Genomic DNA, 22,852 nt, shown 5'->3' with positions numbered 1-22,852 from the left:
TAGAGGACTGGAGTGGAGTTTGGAGTCGATCGACATCTTTTTGGGAGCTGCGGACTTCGCTCTTTCTCTGATGCACGACACTGAGTCCTAAGGGAGGCACGGGCAGCGACTGCAGGCATGAGCGTCAGTCGACCTTCACAGTGCCTCTTGTGCATCTTCAGACGATCACAACGATTAGCGACTCCACGAACACATCGGTCCTTCACTACGACCCGGACTCGACGAAACGACAAGTCAGGCGATGGCGATGGACAGAAGGTCCCCGAGGTCACGATCACTGAGCAGGGCATAAGATCGCAGAAAACGAAACTGAAAGAATGGAGCCAGCAATATAATCCGCGTCAACAAGAAGCCATCAAAGCTGCGCAAGAAATTATAGGAGACAAATTCGAAGAGGGCAAGAACGTGGGACGAACAGATCCATGGTCTTTGGACTACTACGATGACTTTGAGAAAATCGATCCGTTTGCCGATATCCCAGTTCGTGCACCGTGGAAGAACCTCGACGATGATGCTCGGTTAAGGACGACGGAAGAGGCAATGTCCGAATTCTTGGAATTCGAGCAGAGCCTGCCAGAGAAGACAAAACCTGGCGAGGACTCCAACGGCATGAAGGTCCTCAAGAAGTTTGACGAAATGAGACTTCTGACGGGACGCCTCGAGAATGAATTAGACCCTCCATCAGCCATGATGCCCACAGCTCCAGCTCCAAGGAAGGTTGTAACACCAAAAAACCAGCCCTCAGCCAAAGCAGACGGAGAATCAGAGAGACAGCCGAAGGGTTTCGCGAGATCTTTTACGCCAGAGATGGTGCGCTTGATGCAAATGACAGGACTCAATGCGGAAGCGTTGGGCAAGCTAAGGGTAAAGACAATCGTCTCAGACCGTGTCAGCAATCAAACTCGCTTGGGCAAAATCCACAAAATGAAGTTCATCAGCATCGCTGGGAATGGTGACGGCCTTCTGGGAATTGGGGAAGGCAAGTCAGACGAGCCTAGCAATGCGAGACTTCAAAGCCAATATCGAGCCATTCGGAGCATGCAACCCATCAAGCGATACGAGAAACGCACAATATTCGGCACCGTCAATGCGAAGGTCTCCGCTACCGAGCTGGAGCTGTATGATCGACCTCCTGGTAAGTACTCCCTTGTCAGTAGGGTTTCTAAGAGCTGACTAAATTTCCAGGCTTTGGTCTCCGGTGTCAGCACTTGATCTGGGAGATGGCCAATTGCGCCGGCATCTTTGATCTCGCTGCTCGTGTTACACGAGCTCGTAACCCCATGAACACTGTGAAGGCCGCCTATAAAGCGCTCTTGTCCCAAAAGGACCCGGAAGATATAGCCCGTGGCAGGGGCAAGAAGCTGGTCGATGTGCGGAGAGTCTACTACGCTGGGGGTCTCCAGCAGTAGACCCTGCCTCGTGAAACGTGAGAGGCGCCAGGCGTTATGCCAGTGTCGAATGTAATCATATACCAGACGGCCGGACGTCGATCTGCCGATAGCGGCGGCATGTCGAAAGCAGAAGCTATCAACAGCATCGCTTCGTTGCACAACCTCGTTTCGTCACAAGCGTCCACGAACTGGGTGAAGTGGCGGTTGCTCAACCGTCCTCACTCCTGCTTCCAGCTGCCGATATAGTTTCGCCATCTCCGTCGATCTGACCCTGCTGGAGAACAATGCTGTAAACGCTTGCCTTGAGTAGCGTGTAGACGCTAGCAACTTTGCGCTCCAATAATCGGAGCCCCTCAGCCACTTCGATGGTGATGGGGCCACTCGACAGTGTTGCTAAAGTACTTGATAGCTACGGGCCAAAGTCAGCTTGTGTCGACCAGAAGCACAACCATGCTGTGACCCGATGCAAACCATATCGCGGAACTTGCCTGGTTCATGTTTCTAAGCAGCCTCTCATACTCATCGAGGACTTCTTGCTCGAGCGGTGTCACTCCAGCCAGTCCGTCGCCAGCCAGATGCAGAATCGATGAGCCAGGTTCCGCTTGGAGTGTGTCGTCATCCATCGCGACGAAGTGATAGTCAAGCTATCTGAAGACTCAGTACAACGTGATTTGATCGGTGGTGCCCTCGCCTCATTGTTTTCACACGCGCCTCAGCTAACGATTTTCGCGTCGTCAAATGTAAGGCTGAGACACAAGGCTCCGCTCTTTTCCGATTACCAAGTCAGTGGTTTCTGACACGGGTACACACCTCTACTCCGGTCCAATATCAAGCCTGAGTCATCGTGCATTGATTTTCTATGGTCGTAAGCCATCGTCCACCTCTATCATGGAACATAGAACTCACCGCATTTCCAATGATGACATTGCCAGACGTCTCACGGGCCAAAGGACGGTCTCAAAGCACGTCGCGGCCGGAGGCACATTCCGCTGCTGAATTGTAACGCTTTCCAATTTTGCCAAGTTCAAACGCCGATGGCATATGCCGTGGCCTTTAACGCTGACAAAGAGCACAATCTAGGGTTATTATCGTACACTACCAGGCTCCATCGATCTCAAACCCCTGGGACACGTATGTGAATACGAGCTAAACTCGAATTCTCCTCTCTAGTACTAGTCGCTCTCAGCCCTGGACACAGCATGGATAGCTTTGATACAGACATCAGCGTGCAAACATCAATGGACATGTATAAACAGCCTACACCCCTGGATGGATGTCGGCGTCGCAAATATATCGGAATACCTCGAGTGTTTGACTGTTACCGTGCAAAGACTTCTAGGCAAAGCTTGCATCTGGATCTTCCGTCAAGTGTCCATCCAAACATTTAACGGACGGCAATGGCGCATGCGTGTTTACAATGCCGCGAGCGCAAGCTCAAATGCGCTAGAGATGGGGATTACGATCAGCCATGCAGAAGATGTCGGAGAGAGTCGAAACGATGTCGGCTGCCTCCAGTGAAGAGGAAGAGGTACGATTTGGACTATCCGGTCTCACCCAACAACGACCATCAAGGTCCGACATCCATGAGCCGCGAAACCTCAGCTTCAGTGTCCGCTGGAAGATACCCACAGAACCTTTCCACGAACAACGGCATCGGGCACGAGTACGCATTTCCACACCAGCAATTCAATTACCCAGCATTGCCATCCAATCCCTCTGTCAGCTACAACGATGATATGCTCGCGGAAAGTGGCGACTACATGTTTAGCTTGGAAGCTGCGCACTTTTGGGACCTCATGCCGGTCACCTACAGCGAGACAATGGCGGACCTAAGCCAAGCCTACCAGAACCAATACTTCGCCCCAGCCAAAGTCTCACCAGCGAATCTGTCGACCGAGGGAAGCAGTTATGGTAGCGCCAGCTATGATGGGCTGGCCTCGACATACAGCGTCCCACAAGAGGTTGCCAAGCCGATCGCAACATCTCATGCTACAGCTTCGCGCACAACAGTTCCAGTATCGTCTGGGCCCATACATATCACTGGTTGGCGGCCGAAGACGAGCTCCAACTTCATCAGGTCTCGCTAGAAACTTCCTACTAGGATTGGCGGCCCTGGCCTCCATAACACATGCCACATTGGCCGAGTCCAAGCATAGTTCAAGACAGCAGAGCGTTAATCGACGCGGGAAATGAGGGTGGACAGAGTCGCGGTTCGTTCTCGACCCTGTACTGTTCAGCACTGTTTTGCGTGGTCCTGGCAGCGAGAAGACCACTGGCGAGGAGAAAGATGCCATATTGGGCAAGAATCAGCGACATTTATACGGCGTTCTGGCTTCATTTTTGATATGCATACTGTAGGAGTCTGTTCTAATCGGACCTTCCTCTCGATGGGAATCCATACAAAGATCGCAAATATAGAACGAGACACTGCATTATGTTGAACCTCTAATTGACATCGAGTACAGTACGTAGCGACACCTGGACAGAGCACCCTGTCTGCTGTTCGATTGACTTTCGGCCGGTGGATCGTTCTGCCATCAAATCATTGCTTTGAAGCTCGCTACCGTAAACGTGCAAGATTGTCTCCACGTCCAGCAAACAAGCAAGGCAAAGCGTTGAGATCGCAGTGCTTAGCAAAGCTTCAGCACTAGTTACCGGCTGACGGCAGCCGCACGTGTCAAGGCCGAAAGGACTCCATCACAGCCATCATCCAGAAGACTCGTAGGTGTGCTTTGGTCAGCAAGGTTCACCTAGTTCACCTTCCAAAAAAATACGCGTCGTCAAGTCAAGCCGGATGACAAGACTTTCCCCTGATCGTCATCAGCCTCATTGTCCAGGCCCTAACCCTAAGTTTCGAAAATGCTATGCGATTGAAGTTGACCTCATTTAATGCCCACAGTGCTGTCAGAATCAAACTGCAAGTACGCATATCCGTTACTCGGATGCACCATGAGTTCATTGACGCTTGCAATCCCTCAGAGATAGTCTACGCGCTCGTAAAGGCCAGGACTCGACGTGCCTCATCATGAATCTCAATCATGCCCCAGGGCATCCTCCCGCACCACAGCAACCACAGGATGCAGGGCCACCGCCTGTGTTCGCTGGTCCGGCACCACCCCAGGGTGCTCCGCAATTGCCGCCTCAGATGTTCACGACCGCTGCGCAGCTACTGGACCTGACAGACAGTAAGGCTCACCTGGCATTACATCACCGTGCCATCGATGACCATATGTGCTAAACATACAACCTCCGCCCCAACAGAAAAGCTTCTCCTCTCTCTCCGCGACGGCCGCAAACTGCTCGGTGTACTACGCTCCTGGGACCAATTCGCAAACCTCGTTCTCACCGATACCAAAGAGCGCTACTTCTGCGTTGCAGATCCTACGACTCAACCTAGAAGATTATACTGCGACGTCCCACGTGGCACATATCTAGTACGAGGAGAGAATGTGCTACTGATTGGCGAGGTGGACCTGGATCGGGACGATGATCCGCCTCCAGGGTACGAGGAAGGAGAGCCGGCGGAGGTATTCAAGTGGCAGAAAGAGGTTGAGGTGGCGAGGAAGGCGAAAGATAAGTCGAGGACGAGAAAGGCCGCTGCAGTGTGGGGTGGCGAGCTGGAAGGCAGTGGCGAGGTCTTGTTCTAGGATAACAAAACTTCGAAATGAAGAGCGATTCACGGTCTCAGGTCGCAATCACCAGAAGAGGCGTCTGGAAGAGGGCCTCCACTGTCGTGGTCGACATAAGGACAGCGCCAAATTCGGGTACCGGGTGTGTAAAGTCCGATTGGACTGGTGGGCTCAGTTGCAGAATATTGTTGAAATGCACTGTTACCCAGCCAAGGGAGGAACCGCGGCAAGATTTGATCTCGGCGCACGTTTGCTGAGGATCATGGTCTCGTAGGACAGCGAGCATATGGGAGAAGAGATGGATCTTCTCTAGCAGAACACAAAATGAGTCGTTGTTCTGCAGACCAAGAGCTAAAGAAAGTTGGGTTCTATACGTGCGTATGAGCGGCCCAGTGCCTACAGGCCGATCATGTCGCTCACAAAATATGGTCAGCAGCCATAGTGGACGAATTCAGCGTGGTTGGACCAGCTAGGAAGAGCCGTCCTTGTCCACGTTATATATCTCTCGTCCGATTTGTCAACCGCAGCGACCAGCATGGATCTCGTCAGCTATTGCCAGAATCACCTTGCGCTCCGTCATTTAGTGTATAGGAAAAGCGGTCGCTGCATTGGCTACAGCCACCTGAAGATCACTGATCTTCGAGACCCCGTCCAGGAATCAGGAATCCCAGGAGTTGAGCGAGACGCGGCTGTTCTTCAGCGAACGTCAAGTTCTTGTCAACCGGTCTTCTTTGCGCCCTCGCCAGTCGTTGGACACGATCGTCACTTCCCATGGTGACAGTCAAAGTGCAACTTTAGATGCAGGAGCCATCAACGTCATTCGCATCAAGGTAACTTGAAGCCCTCTTTGCTCTTCGTGTCATCCGGTTTGCCCTACGCCGCTATATCCCTGCCTTGTCCTCTGGTAGGAGCTATTCTCGTCAGCCGGCTTCAGATATCGCCCCGTCTGATGGTCCACCCTACCTATACAAACTTCGGTACTCACTTTCTTGCGACCCTTACAACCGTGGCAGGATCATCTCGCAGCAGGTAGCGGGGGTCATCACGACGGTGAGCTCCAGTCATGCTAAGATACAGGTCGGCGCTAGACCGGAGCCGTTGTCCCAAGTCGGAGGCCTACGGAATTTGCTGGACTCAAGCTATGGAACATACGCAGAGGAGAAGATATGAATTGTTACCTGGTTTCCATTCACTTACCTGTACGGACAGATAAAGGGCACCTGCTTCTACTTCGCTGTCTCCGAAATAGACATTCAGCTGTACCATGACTTACCTTTCCCACGAGATCGGCCCCTTGGGCTTCCGGTACTTACCTTACTTACCACCTCTACACCCTCATTCATGGGTGCCACGGCCAGTCCCACTCGTAGGGAAGGAGGTTGACTGGACATTTAGCGACCCATTCTCCATGCTCAGCAGGTGCAATTACGCACTTGGCGCCCATCTTACCCTTGCAGTTGCTATTGCGGCAGGCATAGGCCGAGTGTTGCCCCTTGGGGACCTTGCAGGCGGCCTCCTGGGTGGCATCGCCTCGAACGCATTTGCCGTTCATCGACTTCATACGGCGCTCGAGGTTGACGGTGGAGTTGGCTGGAGTAGTCTCGAACTCCGGAATGATAAGGGCGGAGCCTAGGGCGAGGAGCGTTGTAAGGGGGATGAGGAATTGCATCGTTACTTACTTGTGATTGTTTGGTGAAAGTCTGATATTTCGGGTTTTGTTTTTGTGGGGGGTCTGGTCTTTTTGACGAGATTCGGTATGGAATCGAGTGGTCTGTGCGGAAGGCATGCAGTCTGATATACTCGTTACACAGCGGACAAAAGAAGCTGTCAAAATTCTCGTGTTTCATTGTCTTCTTTCTGCTCGTGTTGTGTTGCCTTGTCACGGCATGAGCCAAAGCAAGGAGAAGGTAGCCTTTGTTGATTTGGACAAAGTACGAAACAGCGCATCGAGTCCCTATGTGTCTCATCCATGCTCAAATACCATCCTTGAGGCAGGTGACAAAGGAGCCGACGCTAAGGCTTGGTCCCCAGGCTTTGACGACTGCTATGCGATACCAGTGCTAGAGCGTGATACCCAGTATGAAGGTTGGCCAGACTCAGCTACTCTCGAGTCGGCTGAGCCAGTTGATGACCATCACAGCCTGAGTGATGGCAACCTTCTCGCCGAAGCCAATACCGTCAAAGCTCGAGGCCTGCACAGTCATGTTCCACATCTTCAGCACCTCGATGTCGTTCTTCCGCGCATCTTCAGCCATACCTCTGTCGTAGTCCCAAATCTCCTGATTACCCTTCCGATTCTTGATCTCGATATGTCCTGCAGCAGTAGGTCCAACCCACAGCATTGGAGTCTTGCGTTTCGAAGCGTCCGCCAAATCGAGGAATTCGTGTAGCGACTTCGAGGCTTGATCGAGCGAGAATGCACCAGGAGCCAAGGAATGAACGACTGGCACCGGCTTATAGTTCGAGCGCGGTACTCGTAGGACCAACTTCTTGAACTGCTCGTATATCTTGCCTGATGCTGGAGAACCTTCAATGCGCAGCATGGCATGTGGAAACCGAGAGCAGGTGTATGGCGATCCAATTGAAGGTGTATTCTCGTTGACTTCATGACTGGATGTCACAAAGTGCTCGGCGCAGGCAGGCGTATTGAACTGAGCATCGCAGTAGCAGGAATCGAGCAAGTTGCCATCCATCTCCCATGACTTGAGTGCGCCGGTGGCTAGGTCTTGACGGAGTAGAATGTTGAAGCCATTGTAGATATTCTGGAGCGAGGAGTCGCCGACAAAGACTACAGCATCGAAGCGCTCGAGGATCATGCAGATCTCATCGATGGTGTACCAGCGGTAGTGGCAGTCTGCATGGATCAGCCTCGAATCTCTTCCAGAACTATAGGGACATACCAGCAGCAGTGTACGGTGCGTCGAACCCTATACGACCACCGTTCGACATGGACTCCAGCAGGTCAGCACGTCTTGAGCAGTAGCCGCCATGTGAGTAGCTCCCCTCAAGATCGAAAGTGGGAGGGTGGTAGAGATCCGTTGCTTTGATGTCGCATTGCGCGAATCCTTCGTACTTGCTGAAGTAGCTGCAGACGTTAGATTCATTGTCTCGCATTGATTGAAGTGCTACTCACTTTCCGAAGGTCTGATAGACGATCGGGATTTTGTCGAACTGACCAGGTCGAGTCCAATGACCACGGACAGGTAGCACTTGCCAGGCAATGTAGCAGACGAAGAAGAAGTAGCTGAACAGAATGGTCTTGCACAGAATGTGCATCCAGTCGATGTCGTCGACAAAATCTTCGATTCGCCAGACGATTCGAGTTCGGAGCGGAATCTTGCGCTTATACAGCACGCGCTTCAAGCCTGCAGCGTCGCCATCAAGCACACCATGATCGTGACCATTGGTTAGATGCTCCTTCTCGTGGGCCGACTCCATTTTCAAGGTACAAATTGGCGAAGGAAGGAATGGAAGGCACGATGGAGGCGATGGTTTGGGTAGAGAGTAGCGCTATCCGTCTGACCAGAAGTCTGCCGCCCGAAATTTATTATCACGAGTGAAGTCGTTGCTGGGGAAAGAAGGAGCGCGTAGTGAAGGGAGCCTGCCTGCCTACATCACTCTGTTGTTACCATGTCCTCGGATCTACCTCATGTTGCTGTCATGACACGACCGACTTGTCTCCAGTCTCAGACCAGTATCGCCATCAATTCCTCTACTTGCCTTGCGTGCTACTCCTGTGTGCAGAGTTGCCTCCGTTGCGTGCCAGCTCTTCGAAGTACAACCCCGTCGATCAGCATCACTTGCGGCATGAGATGCGTTTCCGAGTGGGCTCCCGGGCCTGCACATCCCCCTCTCGACAGACAATCATACCTGTGTGCGTGCAAATCGTTTCTTCCAGCAGCAGATTGTATCGTCTTCACAAGACCTAAGTTACCTAGAACGACAGAAGTCCTTTCATTCCCGGCGCTGCCCTTTAGTGACCTGTGAGCCACTCTGGACGATGCCACATCAAGTCTTCCCGAGCAAGAATCAGACTTGATGCAAGTGGAAGGACCAGCGATGGGTTTTGGTAGAGAAGAACAACACTTTCACATGGCAGGAGCTCGGAACAAGCTCTGTCGGCTGATCTGCCAAGCCTCCCCACATCCCTCCAGGTCCGGCTGAAGCTCCATCTGGCCCTCTCCCACCGCCCAGGACAAGGGCGACTTCACAGCACATACATTTCGTTCCCGCTATAGCTATCTTTATGCGTCAGAAACGCGGTTCGGATACTGCTGACGTTGGAACCGTACATTACCAGCTTCTACGCAATCCCAACTGCCTTCAAGCTACCTACAGTATTTCATACCGCCACACTGTTGACGTCAATCGCTAGATCGATCGCGCCGGTACCTCACTCGGCTGAGCGCAGGTTCGAGATCGGGGAAAGCCGCGGGGGAGCAGTGGCTGTCGAGGAACTGTCCCCGTTGTCCGCACAACAATTGCAGATCCAGTTCTCTTGCTTCTGCTCGCGCGACCATTTCCTGCAGCTTCACACAGCGTTAGTACTTAAGTTCACAAGAGTCACTCGGCTCTCTGGATTTCGGTACGCAACATTCGTGGACGCCTCCATCTCCGTGCCGTCCACGTGAGCGGCGCCCCATCCACGGAACCCTCATTACCAGAAAGAGTACACCCTCGCAGAGCAGCATTATCGCCCTCGCAGTCCAGTCCTACAACGTTCGCAGACGAGCTGCCAAGTTGCTGCTCCCTTGTTGCCAGGCCGCAAGGCCTGACTGACACTCGTCATGTCATGGAAGGCTTCCAGTAAACTGCTTGACACTATACACCACTATGCATCATTCCCGCCGACCGGCGTGTCATTGCGCCAGATGGTGCAGTTCGGCGAGAAGCCATCCGTCGGCACCCTTTTCAGAGCATCACAATTCCTCTCCGAGGAGCTCCCGGTGCGATTGGCGCACCGAGTAGAAGAGCTGAGCACATTACCAGATGGGCTGAACGAGATGCGACCTATACAGAGGGTTAAGGACTGGTACATGCAATCGTTCGAAGAGATCACAGAGCTCCCACGACCGAATCTGGACAAGTCCACCAAGGATCGCCTCCTCAATCCACCGAAAACATCCTCGAACCGCCTGTCACAGACAACTAGAAATCCGTCTCTTCGAGGCAGCGAGTCCAATTCGGGTAATGGCAACTCGAGGCGCTACTTTGCCGCTATAGACGACGGACAGAGCTGGCCGCCCGAGCTTGCAGACTACAACAAGAAGTTCTCGAGATGTTTGGAACAGATCAAACGCCGTCACGACCCCGTTGTGACCACGGTTGCGCAGGGCATAAACGAGTATAAGAGGAAGAAACAAAGGATGCAGATCGACTCATCTATACAGTCTTTCCTGGACCGGTTCTACATGTCTCGAATAGGCATACGAATGCTTATTGGGCAGCATATCGCTCTCACGGATCAAACGAATCACCGGCACCAGAACTACGTCGGCATCATATGCACGAAAACCAACGTGAAGGAGCTCGCAGAAGAGGCGATCGAGAACGCCAGGTTTGTATGCGAAGACCACTACGGCCTGTTCGACGCGCCCAAAGTACAGCTCTTCTGCCCGGACAACCTCAATTTCATGTATGTGCCCGGTCATCTATCACACATGCTGTTCGAAACTCTGAAGAATTCTCTCCGAGCCGTCGTGGAGACACATGGCGCGGAGAAGGAGGACTTCCCTGTTACCAAGGTCATTGTGGCAGAGGGCAAGGAAGATATCACTATAAAAATCTCCGATGAAGGAGGCGGAATACCAAGATCTGCTATACCTTTGGTGTGGACCTATATGTACACGACTGTCGACGCAACGCCCGAACTTGACCCTGGTTTCGACGCTTCTGACTTCAAGGCGCCCATGGCCGGTTTCGGCTACGGGTTGCCCATTTCACGCCTGTACGCCCGCTACTTCGGAGGAGATCTTAAGTTGATCAGTATGGAAGGGTAAGAGTTGCCTCTCTAACATCCAATTTCCACTCTGGAAGCAAAGCCGCTGACAATTTTCGTGCGATAGCTACGGCACAGACGTCTACCTCCACCTCAACCGCCTCTCTTCCTCGTCCGAACCCCTCCAATGACAATTCACCGCCGCCCAGCGGGCGTCCTCCAGACCACAACAGCGGACAGTGGCAGAGGAGCCAATCTTCGATGAAGACAACCGTATCACCACTGAAGACAGAAAGGCAGGAGGGCCCCGCGGGATGGCACACGGCACACCATTGAGCGTCGCGGCAGCGCGCAATCGGCTGAGAAATAGGGAAGTCACTGAGAGGAAACAGGTCGGGGATGCGGAGAGTCTGATGAATCAATCAGAGAGGGCGGGAAGTGGGTGGAGGGGAGGCGGCGCGGACGAGTGGTTGGAATAGATGGTCCCACAGGGCAAATTCTAGGCCAAACGTGCGTTGTTGGATATCACGTGGGGCATCCAACTCGTGCGGACTTTCTTGAACTTCAAGGGCGAGGTTGAAATGTCGCAACGAGGGAGCGACACAAAAGAAGGGCGGGGATCATGTAGGCACCGACTACAGAGCAAAATCCATTTCACATTCATCGTCTCAACAATGACTGACACTTGGTCTTAGCTACGTGGGGAGCGTGCTGATTGCACCTTTTGCTAGACCAGTGAGTGGCAGCCCGCGACCACCTCTGGACAGTTCTCCTGCAGGAGCGGCCGGTCGACGAGATTCGCACCTGCCTCGCTAGCACTCTCTACGAGCAGGAGCGATTGGCTAACAGCATTCGCACTTGCTTCGTTACAAGACTTCCTGCGGCAAGAGCGATCGGCAGAAGGCATTCGCACTTGCTTCGTCACAAGACTTACTGCAGCAAGAGCGATCGGCTCACGGCGTTCGCACCTGCTTCGTGACGAACTTCGTGCAGCAGGAGCGATAGGCTGACGGCGATCGCACCTGCCTCGCTAAGGAGTTCTTGCAGCAGGAACGATTAACGGTGAGGACATCATTCCATTATTTAGGGAAGGAGCGATCGGCCCTCAATCTTCGTGAAGGCTCAGCGCCTCCCGTGCCCTCCCCTGCCCCTTCCGTGCCCAACGCTCACCCTCCTCTGACTCCCACCAAAGCCCTTGCCTCCATGTTTCCCTCCGCCCCTCGCACCACCACCGCCTCCCCCACCACTAAACCGTTGCTTCTCGACTCCAAGCCCTCGCCTTGCATGCTTCGGTCCCTTGTCAGCGCCACGGCCAGCACCACCGGAACTGCTCATGCTGCCCGAACTGCCCGGCCGCTGCTTCTTCTTCGATAGCTGGCTGGCGACCGCTTTTGCGTCGTCATCATCCAGATCCATCTCAGTCCCACGCTGTCGTTGGGCGGACTTGACCTTCAACTTGCCCTTCTGCCCTCTTCGAACGGCATCGGGCCCGTCTACTGCCGCGACGTAAGCGTCTACGCCGCCACCATTGGGTGCACTGTTCTCGTCGTTGCCGTCGGTGGTGTTCATGAGTGCATCATCATCATCGTTAGGACCGAAGATCAATTTGCCGTCCTCGTTTGTGCGCGCTTTGGTACGACGGCCCTGCAAAGAAGAGCCATTCGCGAGACCGGCTTCGGCGCGTAAGCGGCCAAGTTTGCGCGAGGTGATGCTGCCCAAGCTCTTGGGGTCGAGGAGGTCGAGGGGCTCGTCATCTGAGTCTTCATCGGCGCGGATGTATTGCTGGTTCTTTTTGCTAAAGTTGTTCCGCTTTGAGGATTTCTGGGAGTTGTGTCCGTTCATTTCGTGGTCTGAATCTCCCAAGATGGAGTCATCGTCTTCTTCGCCGGAATCATCGCTTCCGTACACAGCCTCATCGAACTCGTTATCGTACTTCCTCTCACCCTTCCCAGCGGTAGCATCGTCATCATCAGCATCAACAAAATCACCAGTCTTCTTCCGCTTCGCCCGCTCCTTCCTTTTGCGGACGTTCTTCACCATCTTCCTCGACTCATCATCGTCGACCCACTGTTCAACGAGCTGCCCATCCCAGCGACGCAGCACGCGCTCGAGTATGCCTCGGACTTTCTGTCTGAGGCGGCCCTTGTTCTCTTTACTCCAGATCATGCAGCCTTTGAGAATGTTCTGTATACGTGAATTTGCTTCGAGGGTTGTTTTGGGGATGACTACCACCACGACCTTGACGAAACCAAGCACTGCTCGGACGATCTCGCGATTGTTGCTTTCGAGGAACATGAGGACTGTGTCCATAACACTGTCCCTGATGGCGGCATCGAGCTCACTGTGGTACTCCCATAACAGTCTGCTAAGGGCCGTAATTGTGGCGGCAATCATATGCGGTGCGACTCCAGCGAGGCCAGCGGAAACCATGCTGAAGACTTCTTCGACGCTGGCTTGCACGTCCGGAGTGTCGTCTGGCATGTTCGGTGCCAGCGAGTTGCGGATCATCGCGCCTTGTTTGCCCTCGGATATGATTTTGGCTGCTGCTGTGAGAAGGAGGTCGAAGCCCGCCATGCGCGCTCGCTCATTGGAGTCTTTGCATGCGATAACGATTTCGGACATGATTGTGGTTAGGAAGTGTAAATCTGTCGATGGAAGATGGTCGATGAGGGTGTTGATTGCGAGGAAGCGATCTCGTCGAGCTGGAAGAGGCGTTGTGTCTGATGTGTTGAGTACGAGTTGCCGCAGCTCGCCGTTACGTGCCTGTAAGGCTTCCGTCCCGGCTTCGGAAAGACCCAGTTGTGGTATCAGCTTGTAGGCCTTTTTGATCAGTTGGGGATCGGTCTTTAGAATTGATGGATTCGAGAAGATGGACGACGCGAGCGCGAAAAGTGCACTGAAGGTCGATCGAGGAAGGTGGCTTGAGAGGGCGATGACAAGATCAAGTAGCGTGTGAGATGTAGGTGGCATGTTGGTTTTGGATCGTGACTGCTGCTGCTGCTTAGCAGACGCGCGTGCATCGGGTGCAGGCAGCTCAGCTTCCAGCATCTTTGCAACTCGCTCAAATGTTGCGATTAGGTCGGCCTCCGAAGTGATCGATAAGTACGCAGTTATGCACTGCAGAATGTAGGCGCGAGATTGGGGCAACGTCTGGCTGTAGACGTTGAAGAGTACTGCAAGCATGTTGCTGGCCAGTCCAGCCAAATGAGCGCTTCCTGCCTCGGCATCGGCGCGGGATAGTCGTCTCTCGATCAAAAGGACTTCGTCTGGGAGGTCCGACGCGATGAGTGCGTCGTAGGACTCGACCAGGTTCTGTAGTCCTCTGCACAGATCGACCCGTAGATCCACTTGCTGATACAGTAGATTCGAGATCAACTCAGCGAATGGTTGATCGAAAGCGCTAGCCAGATCAAGAGGCAGATCACAGTAGCCTGGAAACGCCGACCAGACTTGCTGAACCACTGTTTCGTAGATCTTGATGTCCATCGTCTTTTCGGCATTGCCGTGGTTGAGCACACGCTGGAACATAGCCTCGCTCAGAGGCACTAGGTCTGACTTGAAGTGCGCTAGGTTCGTGTTGGACACATGATCTCGAAGGAGTGGCAGCAACCACGCCCGACCTGGCTGCCCTTTCTGTGCATTTGTCAAGTTGTGGGGCAAGACCGAAAGTACAGCCGCTGGGCCAAGATTGCGTATGGCGCGCCCAAGGACTTCATCTGCCTCGTCCTTACCTTGAAAACCGCTATTGCTGCGAAGTTCGCCAAGTGCCTTCACAATAGCAAGCAGGAACGGATCGCCGCGCCATCTCAAGGCGTCAAACAATGCCGCCAGAGTGTTGAAGACCTCCTTCCACGCGGACTGATACTTTACTGACAGCAATCCCAGACTTCGCGAAGCGATCTGCTCCAGGACTTTCTCGTCGTATACCGATGGCTCACCAATCACACTGTCCGGTATGCAGTTGGCGAAGAACGAAATCAAACATTGCGATGCCGAGACACGAATATTTTGTGAGGTACTGGTCAGATAGACTGCAATGAGATCGAATAGTTCGGGCAGCTTTGCGAAGGTATCATCTGGCTCGGTAGTCGCTGACGTGCCGTAGCCTCTCGACACGATGGCGATCCATGGCGGCAGGAGCTGTGAGTCGTTCTGTGCTGGCTTGAGCTCGACAATGGCGTCAAGTAGCTTGGGCAATTTTACAGATGTGACTTCATCCTCCATTCCCTCAAATATGACCTCGAAGACCTCAAACGCGCTCGTCACCAGGTAATCGTTTCGGGATCGTGACAGCGATAGCAGGAGCTCGCACAAGGTCTCAATTTTCTTGCTCGGCCACCCTCCTGACGCAACTGCGATGGTTTTGGTCAGCTGCAGAGCGTGAATCACTGCTGGCTCATGACTGTCGGCAGGCCGGCCTCGGTGCTTGCGAGCCTGCTGTATTGTGTCGACAGCATGCTTGAGGTTGTTCTGGGCAGCCACAGCGCACATCTCTGCCGCTGGGTGATCGATGGCTGGTCCGGGCGGAGGCGACTTGAGAATCTGTGTCAAGGCTTCTTGTGCTCGCTTCCGGACCTTGGGTCTTTGGTCGATAGCCAGACTGAGCACAGCGGGTATGGCTTGCCTTGGCCCAACTTGCGACTGCGGCAGGGCCCAAGCCTGCGAGTCTTGTGCGAGAAGGAGAGATTCGAGACATCCTATAGCGGCTCGTAGGAGTGGAGCGTTGGATTCTGCGTTCGAAACATACGGCAATAAGAGACTAGATATGCTGCTGAACTGCGACCGTAGTAGGCCAGCAGGCACATGTGATGTGACAATGTCCAGGAGGTATATGGCAGCGGCAGCAACGCTGTTCTCGCCGATCTGCCCTTGGGACGAGGCCGCCTGCTTCAGTAGGGCGAGGCATGATGCAAAGTAGGCAGTCGGCGTCAGATCGAGTTTCTGGTCGCGCAGCGTTTCCTCAATTGAATGGAGCGCATTCCGAGTCTGCAGTATAGGTCAGTAGTTTGAGCAAAGCCTTGCAATGCGTCCTATACGCACATGTGTCTGGTTCTCAAGATTCGGCGACCTTATCTTGTCCAGCCGATCCTCCAACGACATTGCGGCAATTGCTGGTCGTGTAAGGGTTGAGTATCGCGAGGTCTTGTTTTTTTTTGAGAAAATGGCATGCAGTTTTGTCACCGGTCCAAAAAATTTCCCCGCACCGTTGACAGGCCGAATGCCTTCATTTGTGGATCCAACTGACGCCGGATGACAAGATTTGGGATCCGTCTCCAATGTCAACCACAATTTGAAGGGACAGTCCAGAGGAACGGTCAATGCTTTACACCAAATTCAAGTTCGGGAGTCCTTGAATGTCATCTCATCGGTGATCATATTCTGCCTCAGAGCCACATGCTCTACGGCTGCTGACCATTCTATATATCCAAACACCGCTTTTCATCTCACGGATGTCATTTCATCACTTTGTGCATATAACCACCAGGTATAGTATCCATCAATAGTTCCCTGCTGAGCAAGATCAAGCCACATTGATCTGTCCATATCGCCCATCCGTTTCTTAAGAACGCCGCAAAATGCTGCAAAACCGTGCAGTGTATGCCGCTAAGACGCAGTCAATCAAAGCAATCAAGCCAAACTGTTAAAGCCAGAAAGGCTCGCTGGCAAGACATCGATCACGACTCGCAATCGTTCATGAACGAGTTCTTTGGCCAATCGTAGTTGGTCGCCGACCTGCGTCGCGTTAGCGTGTGCGAAAGTAGACCCTGGACTGTAGACTTACCATCGTGTGATGTTAGGATTGGTGTACACATCGATGTGATCTTTGATATATTGAGTCGTCTCGAACCCTTCCGGATCGCAAGTCAACTCCATAGATTCGTCCTGATAAATCCGCACATAGTCAAATTTCATGGTGGCGGGAAACATCTCGGTCAGGTAGGTGAGATTGAGCATCGAGAATGACCCAGACATGCCACAATTCATGATGACATACATCGGTTCTCTGGGCGTCGTTCTTGCACCCACGTTACCGTTGGGTCCAAAGGCGTTCTGATGTACTCGCCAGGTGGGTGTGGTGTCGCCAACATACCAGATGATATCGTCGTTCTTAGTCTCGGTAGTGTACTCGAACGCATACACCTGCCAACCATCTTTGGCCTCATACCAGTCATTGTTGAGATTTGTCAGACCAGAGATCGACTGCTGGTACTGACTTCCCTTGTACTCGTTGACTCGTGTAATTGTGTCATCGTACATCTCGACCCAGTCTGTGTCCACTTGATAGAAAATGTCGAAGGGCGCCACTTGGAAGGTCTGTGAGACGTGACCGATGCTGTTCCCTGACGCATCGAAGGGCCCGATAGTAGCCTCCAGCACATCAAGCTCGGGTGCCGATCGTGAGTTTCCCGGAGTTGGATGGTCCTCGCCGGCGCAAGTGCACGATGGTAAACGCATGCCCGGAAGCCAGCTGATGCCATCGGGCGAGCTCTGGTTTGGCGTGATGCCTGCATCACAAACGTCCGAATATGAATAAGGCCACATACCTTCAGTAGTAGCCGCATACCCAGCTCTTCCTAGGTTGCCAATCGTCCAGAAACCAGGCCATAGCCCGACTGTGTCGCCAGCTGCCGGTAGTTGTATACTAGCCTCAAGACGTCCCCCCTTAAAGCACATCTGATTCCAGCTCTGCACCATGCCTGACCGGTAGTTCAAGCCGTGGTTCTGAAATGCGTCGAATCTGATCTCCAATGCGCCATTATTGGTTGTAACTGCATCCGGATCGTACCATTCCAGATCTTGCGTGACCCCGTACCACAAATCGACCGCATGCCAGTACGGATCGTCGCCGTCGTAGAACGTTCGGCCAGGCTCCGTGAACTCGTCCGAGAACACGAGGTTCCATGTGTTGCCGTGGAAGTCCTTCTTCGACTTGGCGGACTCGGGCGTCTGGGGGTCTATCAATGAATATCGCAGATTCTTCAATAAAGGCTGGTCTGAGTTCAGGCAGGCATCGTTGACTGCGCAAGGGTTCTTTTGTGTTATGTAGCCTTGCACGAAGGTGCTACTCATGTTAGCGGCCGAGCCATGGCCTCGAAGCGTGGAACTTACAGGATGGGGTATCCGATGAACAGACACAACAGCCCCAGTACAATGAATGCTAGACCCCCAACATTGACTATACCTCTCTTGCTGAAGATATCGCAGTCTCTCGGCTCACCACCAGGATCTGGGTTGTGCAGATAATCGTCCTTCTCAACGTCTTCCGGAAACAGTAATAGACCAGCAGAAGGTGTGATGTTGTACTTTTCTGACACAGTCTGGGTGTTCAAGTCCTCTTCACTTCCGTCTCGTGATACAGGTCTCGAAGAGTCGTCGTCGAATGGATTTCTGTTCCCCGTTCGTTCTGATTCCCAGCTTGACCGCCGCGAAGAGGCATCATCGCCAAAAGGTGACCGCCCAGGCGAGCCATCTGGTCGCCTGCCTCCTGGCAGTAGCAAATTCTCTGAGGAGCTGTTGTGGTTGTATGTCTGTGGTGAAGGCGGGGCAAGACTTTTTGGGTTGCCGAACTGGGGCACGCTCTGTCCGCTCGAGTTTACGACGAGATGAGGTGGCGGTCGCGGCGCCGGCGGTGAGGCGAAAGGATTGTTGGGTTCATAATTACGTCTCGTCGAGTTGCGGGATAGTCTGTATGCGCCTAGCGAAGCGCTCTTCGCATTATCTTGACCCGCCGAGTCAGATCGGTTTTGGATGAATAGTCTGAAGAGTTGGACTAGAGACTGCGAGACTCGAGAGATGTATACCTAAGAGCTCTGCTTTTATCGTACTGAAGCGACAGGATGTGTTTCAGAAGGTTGGGATGCTGTTCAACGAGTGTCGTGGAGCTATTGTTGTTGCCCGCTCCGACGGCTGCACGACAGTCGATCAAGCTGGAATAACGAATGACTCGCTCGGTGGTGGTGTCAGATGCGGAAGAAAAATGTCAATGCGGCAACAATGCTCACGACGGGTGCCAGTGGTAGGTGAAGAACTAAAGCACTGACGCTGGCTACAATTGCGCATCAAGGAGAGAGGCTTCCGTTCGTCTGCCCCTAACTTCGGCCAGGGCTGCTAAACTTTAGCGAGCACATCTTGCATTCCCGCTCATTAAGCCGCTCTACCACCAATCACTGGCCGAAGGTACCTGCCAGTCGCCTAGAGTCCCTAGACACAGCCACAAGCTTGGAACTACCTAAGGAGTTGCATCGGCTGTACATTTGATGATTATCGAGGATATTACTGATATGTATCCCGCCAGGATCCAAGACATACACTGGTACCTCCGTGACTCAAAGCCACAAAAAGACCGTTGCTAGGTAGGCAGAGCGCCGTGAACCTTAGCAGCGTCGGGTACTTGTTGACTTGCAGAATGACCGCCGCCATCGAACTTTGAGACTGATTTCAAAGGTCCGCAATAGCGATGGGACCGGCCGGAGAGTGTATGACACTGATGCTTCCCAGACAAACGCGTGTCGCTTCGTACTGTCTACCACAGCCGTTCGCCGCGCGTTCTGGTGTATTCGACGATCAATCTGATCCACCTGGTCCCATGTTCCACGCTTGTGTCTGTCAATCTGTGATCGCTGTCATGAAACGACTCCATACTCCGATGCACGTGACGGCATGTCCGCCGCTGCTCTGCTGCAACCCAGCGACTGCTCAATGCCTCCATCTGAGAAGTGTGCGTATGCACAGACAACGGCGCCTTCTCGTAAGTTCAGGTCCATGCAAGGTACGCTCCTACTCCGAGTCGGAGCACATCTGCGTCTAAGGCTCTCAACGCTGGCCGTACATCAACCTCGAACCGGGTGACGACGTCACACGTGCATGAATTCTTAGGTAGGTAGGCATAGAAAACCAGAAGGAGGCAGAACAGGGTCAGAATTTGTTCTTGACATTCATGAGAAGTGTGCGTGAGCTCCCACTCCTAGCAAAGACCACAGTACGAGCCTATTGTCCCTCTCTCGGGTCAGTCCATACAATTCGGCCCCTCTATAGAGGTACTACTGCCATCACCGACCTCAAAACCTCCCAACCCCAGACCGCCAGCATGTCCTCCGATGCACAATACGAGTCCTTCCTCAACAAAGCCAACGAGCCCCTGTCCGCTACACAGAAGGAATCGGTCTCTACCTCTTCATCCAAGGGCAAATTCGATCCCACCATCAGCTCCTCCCTCGATGCCGCCCCGCCATCAATCGCCAAACTCCTTTCCTCATCTTCTGGGCCACCAAGCTGACGTCGGAGACCGACGCGGAATTTGAGCCATTCTTCTCTGCCTACTCCGGGGATAAGCTGCCTTCAGCAAAGGAGTTTGCCAAAGTGGCGGGAGGGAAAGGAGAGGTTTCGGAGGTTAACTTGTCGGACTGGAACTCGAGGGGGAAGTATAATGAGGTGGTGAAGGCAGTGGAGGGTGCGGGCGATGGTGGGGATGTTAAGGTCTATAGGCTGGAGGTGAGCAGTACGAGGGCGGTGTATTTCGTAGTCACGTTGGGAGAAAAGGGAGCGAAGATCGTGGGCGTGAAGGCGGAGAGCGTAGAGTCTTGATGTCCTGGCGCAGGGACTTATTTAGCGACAACTTCAATGGGCCGCACATGGCAACTATCGAGCTTTTTTATGAACATGGACTGTCGTGCCTGCTTAGACTAGGAACTGGGATCCCTCCCGTGGGCTCCTTTCGTACACGGCCTCACGTACACTGGCGAATGTTTGGATCTGTGCAGTGCTTTTGCGTTGCAACACGAAACTACCAAAAAAGAGGCATGAAACCCCTCGCACGTAGGAGTCGGAAACTTGAAGTTTGAAATTGTGGTATCATTGCTTGATCACGACTCTTGCAGCGTGCAATTGCCTTCATGCATGAGGTATCCTCAAGCCGAGCACGACCAGGCATTGTATGATGAGTCCTTGGCGCTAGCGCTGTGAAGAGCGATGGGACGTCAACCATGGCGTGCCGCTATTCGACCGGACCACGCCGTCCAGAACGCTCCTGCGAGCGGTCGCATCTGTTGGGGAGATGACGTGCAGTAGCTCACCTCGTTTTTGTGTGTTGCCTTGCGTCTAATGGCACAACACTTACGAGCTGGCGTTGAGATCCTTCTTGAGCGTACCCAAGAACTGTCTCTTCTCCGCAGGAGTCTGGTAAGCACCGTGACCGAACTTGCTTGATGTGTCGATCCATTTGAGCTCAACCTTCTCCAGAGCCTTCCGACTGGTGTGAGGCCACAATGACTTCCTCAACGTCATGACTCGCTTCTTCACACCTGGAACAGAGCCCTTGAGCATGATGTAGTCGTTCTTGACCTCGCCATACTTGACGAAGCCACCCATGGGAGTGATCTGCTTGGGCACAACGTCGAACTCTGTGGCAGCGTTCTTCTCATCTTTGCCCTTGCCGATACGGTAGACCTTGTGGTTGGCCGATGTACGATGATGATATCCGTCTTGACCAGCGCGAGCGACAGTCCATTGCACGTGCGAAGGATGCCATGCACCGATACAAGCGACCTTGCGTAGACCCTTGTGTGTCTTGCGAGGAAGCTTCTTGGTGCCCCATCGGGAGGTGACACCCTGGAAACCGTGACCCTTGGTGACTGCAATCACATCGATCATCTCGTCTTGCTCAAAGATGGTGTCAATCTCAATTGGCTTCTCGAACAGCCCATGGCCGAACTCGACCTTGTCAGCGATGCTGCCACCGTTGATTTGGATCTCCATGAGGTGAGCCTTCTTCTGCTTGAGAGGAGTCTCCCGGATCTGGGTGTGTGCGAGGACACGGACGACTGTGCAGTATTTCTTGATGCGCTCAAGTTCGCGGGTGATCGAGGAGCCTGACGACTCGGAGTGCTTCTTGGCATATTTGGTGAAAGCCTTCTTCTTTGACTTGTACCAGTTCTTGTAGAATCGACGCTTGAGCTCGTCCGACAAGTGCTCAGCCCAAACTGTAGTGAGCGAACGCAGGCCGCGGGGAGTCTCGATATAGCCGACAAGACCGATGGCGATCAGCTAGGAAGGATTAGTGCCATACAGTCTCTCGCCTCAGCGTATTACTTACAGGAGGGGTTTCGATGATTGTGACAGCCTCGACAACTTCTTTCTTGTGCATCTTTGCACCTGGGCGATCAAGGTCGCGCACGATGGTAGTCATGCCGGCCTTGTAGCCCATGGTAGCAGTGAGATGGACTGGCTTCTTGGGGTCATCCTTGGGAAAGCTGTGGAATGTTTCAGCTTCGACTTCTTTGAAAGAGTCATGACTTATGAAGCCTACCTCTTGACCTTTCCACGGTGTCTCGCTGCTCGCTTCCGGGGCAGGAAGGCGAGTGAGCCCTGTACGGTATTAGTTTTGAATTCGATCTTCGGTGGGAGGGCAACGAACGTGACGAGGCGCTTCGAATTTTCGGTGAGACCTGTTCAGGTAGTCAGTACCTTGATCTCTTATCGGACTGCGTCGACTCACATCTTGCTGGCTTGATGTCAGGTAAGTTGTCTGAGGATCGCACAATCAGCGTCGGGTCGGAAAATGTGCAAGGTGCGGCATCAAGAGAAAAAATCTTGGCGGATTCGGATTCTGCGCTAACTCGAAAAGAGATCTTTACAACGAGGCTTTTCAACAGCCTTGTAGACATAGCGGACGACTACTCAAGTACGTGGGTAGAAATCTAGAAACGAACCAGGGCTCCATGGCTGCTTACAATGTATTGACCAGCAAAGGTCACGCTCGTCAACCTGGGGTAAAAGCAGGCTGGCGAGCCCGCAGCCGGAAGGAAAACCACGTGGCTTTCGACGGCAGAATCAACGCAAGGCCCGAAGGGTCAGCCGCTCGAAAGCATCTGAGTCTACGTATAGTTATGACACGG

The 22,852-nt window shown here is 53.2% G+C and overlaps 10 protein-coding genes across 10 annotated transcripts; 5 read left to right on the top strand and 5 right to left on the bottom strand.

The window, feature by feature from the left end:
- Nucleotides 1–117: 117 nt before the first annotated feature.
- Nucleotides 118–1,409, top strand: AB675_4251 (putative 37S ribosomal protein S5, mitochondrial; the record flags this gene model as incomplete). Its single annotated transcript, XM_018144378.1, has 2 exons — nucleotides 118–1,135; nucleotides 1,186–1,409. 2 exons carry the CDS (start codon nucleotides 118–120, stop codon nucleotides 1,407–1,409), a joined length of 1,242 nt encoding a protein of 413 aa, XP_017998468.1.
- Nucleotides 1,410–2,788: 1,379 nt separating this feature from the next.
- On the top strand, nucleotides 2,789–3,478 carry AB675_4250 (uncharacterized protein; the record flags this gene model as incomplete). The annotated part of the gene is made up of 1 exon (XM_018144377.1): nucleotides 2,789–3,478. One exon carries the CDS (start codon nucleotides 2,789–2,791, stop codon nucleotides 3,476–3,478), a length of 690 nt encoding a protein of 229 aa, XP_017998552.1.
- Nucleotides 3,479–4,416: 938 nt separating this feature from the next.
- Nucleotides 4,417–5,038, top strand: AB675_4249 (U6 snRNA-associated Sm-like protein LSm1; the record flags this gene model as incomplete). Its single annotated transcript, XM_018144375.1, has 2 exons — nucleotides 4,417–4,576; nucleotides 4,653–5,038. 2 exons carry the CDS (start codon nucleotides 4,417–4,419, stop codon nucleotides 5,036–5,038), a joined length of 546 nt encoding a protein of 181 aa, XP_017998541.1.
- Nucleotides 5,039–6,359: 1,321 nt separating this feature from the next.
- AB675_4248 (uncharacterized protein) lies at nucleotides 6,360–6,689 on the bottom strand (the record flags this gene model as incomplete). Its single annotated transcript, XM_018144374.1, has 1 exon — nucleotides 6,360–6,689. One exon carries the CDS (start codon nucleotides 6,687–6,689, stop codon nucleotides 6,360–6,362), a length of 330 nt encoding a protein of 109 aa, XP_017998568.1.
- Nucleotides 6,690–7,116: 427 nt separating this feature from the next.
- AB675_4247 (uncharacterized protein) lies at nucleotides 7,117–8,458 on the bottom strand (the record flags this gene model as incomplete). Its single annotated transcript, XM_018144373.1, has 3 exons — nucleotides 7,117–7,874; nucleotides 7,921–8,105; nucleotides 8,154–8,458. The coding sequence occupies 3 exons, from the start codon at nucleotides 8,456–8,458 to the stop codon at nucleotides 7,117–7,119; spliced, it is 1,248 nt and encodes a 415-aa protein (XP_017998624.1).
- A 1,349-nt stretch (nucleotides 8,459–9,807) lies between these two features.
- Nucleotides 9,808–11,019, top strand: AB675_4246 ([Pyruvate dehydrogenase (acetyl-transferring)] kinase, mitochondrial; the record flags this gene model as incomplete). The annotated part of the gene is made up of 1 exon (XM_018144372.1): nucleotides 9,808–11,019. The coding sequence occupies one exon, from the start codon at nucleotides 9,808–9,810 to the stop codon at nucleotides 11,017–11,019; it is 1,212 nt and encodes a 403-aa protein (XP_017998428.1).
- A 1,061-nt stretch (nucleotides 11,020–12,080) lies between these two features.
- Nucleotides 12,081–16,058, bottom strand: AB675_4245 (Ribosomal RNA-processing protein 12; the record flags this gene model as incomplete). Its single annotated transcript, XM_018144371.1, has 2 exons — nucleotides 12,081–15,944; nucleotides 15,999–16,058. The coding sequence occupies 2 exons, from the start codon at nucleotides 16,056–16,058 to the stop codon at nucleotides 12,081–12,083; spliced, it is 3,924 nt and encodes a 1,307-aa protein (XP_017998456.1).
- A 575-nt stretch (nucleotides 16,059–16,633) lies between these two features.
- Nucleotides 16,634–19,379, bottom strand: AB675_4244 (Beta-glucan synthesis-associated protein KRE6; the record flags this gene model as incomplete). Its single annotated transcript, XM_018144370.1, has 4 exons — nucleotides 16,634–16,691; nucleotides 16,741–18,021; nucleotides 18,069–18,678; nucleotides 19,277–19,379. 4 exons carry the CDS (start codon nucleotides 19,377–19,379, stop codon nucleotides 16,634–16,636), a joined length of 2,052 nt encoding a protein of 683 aa, XP_017998486.1.
- A 667-nt stretch (nucleotides 19,380–20,046) lies between these two features.
- Nucleotides 20,047–20,543, top strand: AB675_4243 (uncharacterized protein; the record flags this gene model as incomplete). Its single annotated transcript, XM_018144369.1, has 2 exons — nucleotides 20,047–20,121; nucleotides 20,244–20,543. The coding sequence occupies 2 exons, from the start codon at nucleotides 20,047–20,049 to the stop codon at nucleotides 20,541–20,543; spliced, it is 375 nt and encodes a 124-aa protein (XP_017998485.1).
- A 528-nt stretch (nucleotides 20,544–21,071) lies between these two features.
- On the bottom strand, nucleotides 21,072–22,621 carry AB675_4242 (60S ribosomal protein L3; the record flags this gene model as incomplete). Its single annotated transcript, XM_018144368.1, has 4 exons — nucleotides 21,072–22,001; nucleotides 22,051–22,207; nucleotides 22,264–22,402; nucleotides 22,453–22,621. 4 exons carry the CDS (start codon nucleotides 22,619–22,621, stop codon nucleotides 21,072–21,074), a joined length of 1,395 nt encoding a protein of 464 aa, XP_017998518.1.
- Between the last annotated feature and the right edge of the window lie 231 nt (nucleotides 22,622–22,852).

Source organism: Cyphellophora attinorum (assembly GCF_001299255.1).
Source record: "Cyphellophora attinorum strain CBS 131958 chromosome Unknown Contig18, whole genome shotgun sequence".
In the NCBI taxonomy this organism is placed as follows: Eukaryota; Fungi; Ascomycota; class Eurotiomycetes; order Chaetothyriales; family Cyphellophoraceae; genus Cyphellophora; species Cyphellophora attinorum.
This window is presented reverse-complemented; position numbering and strand designations above follow the sequence as displayed.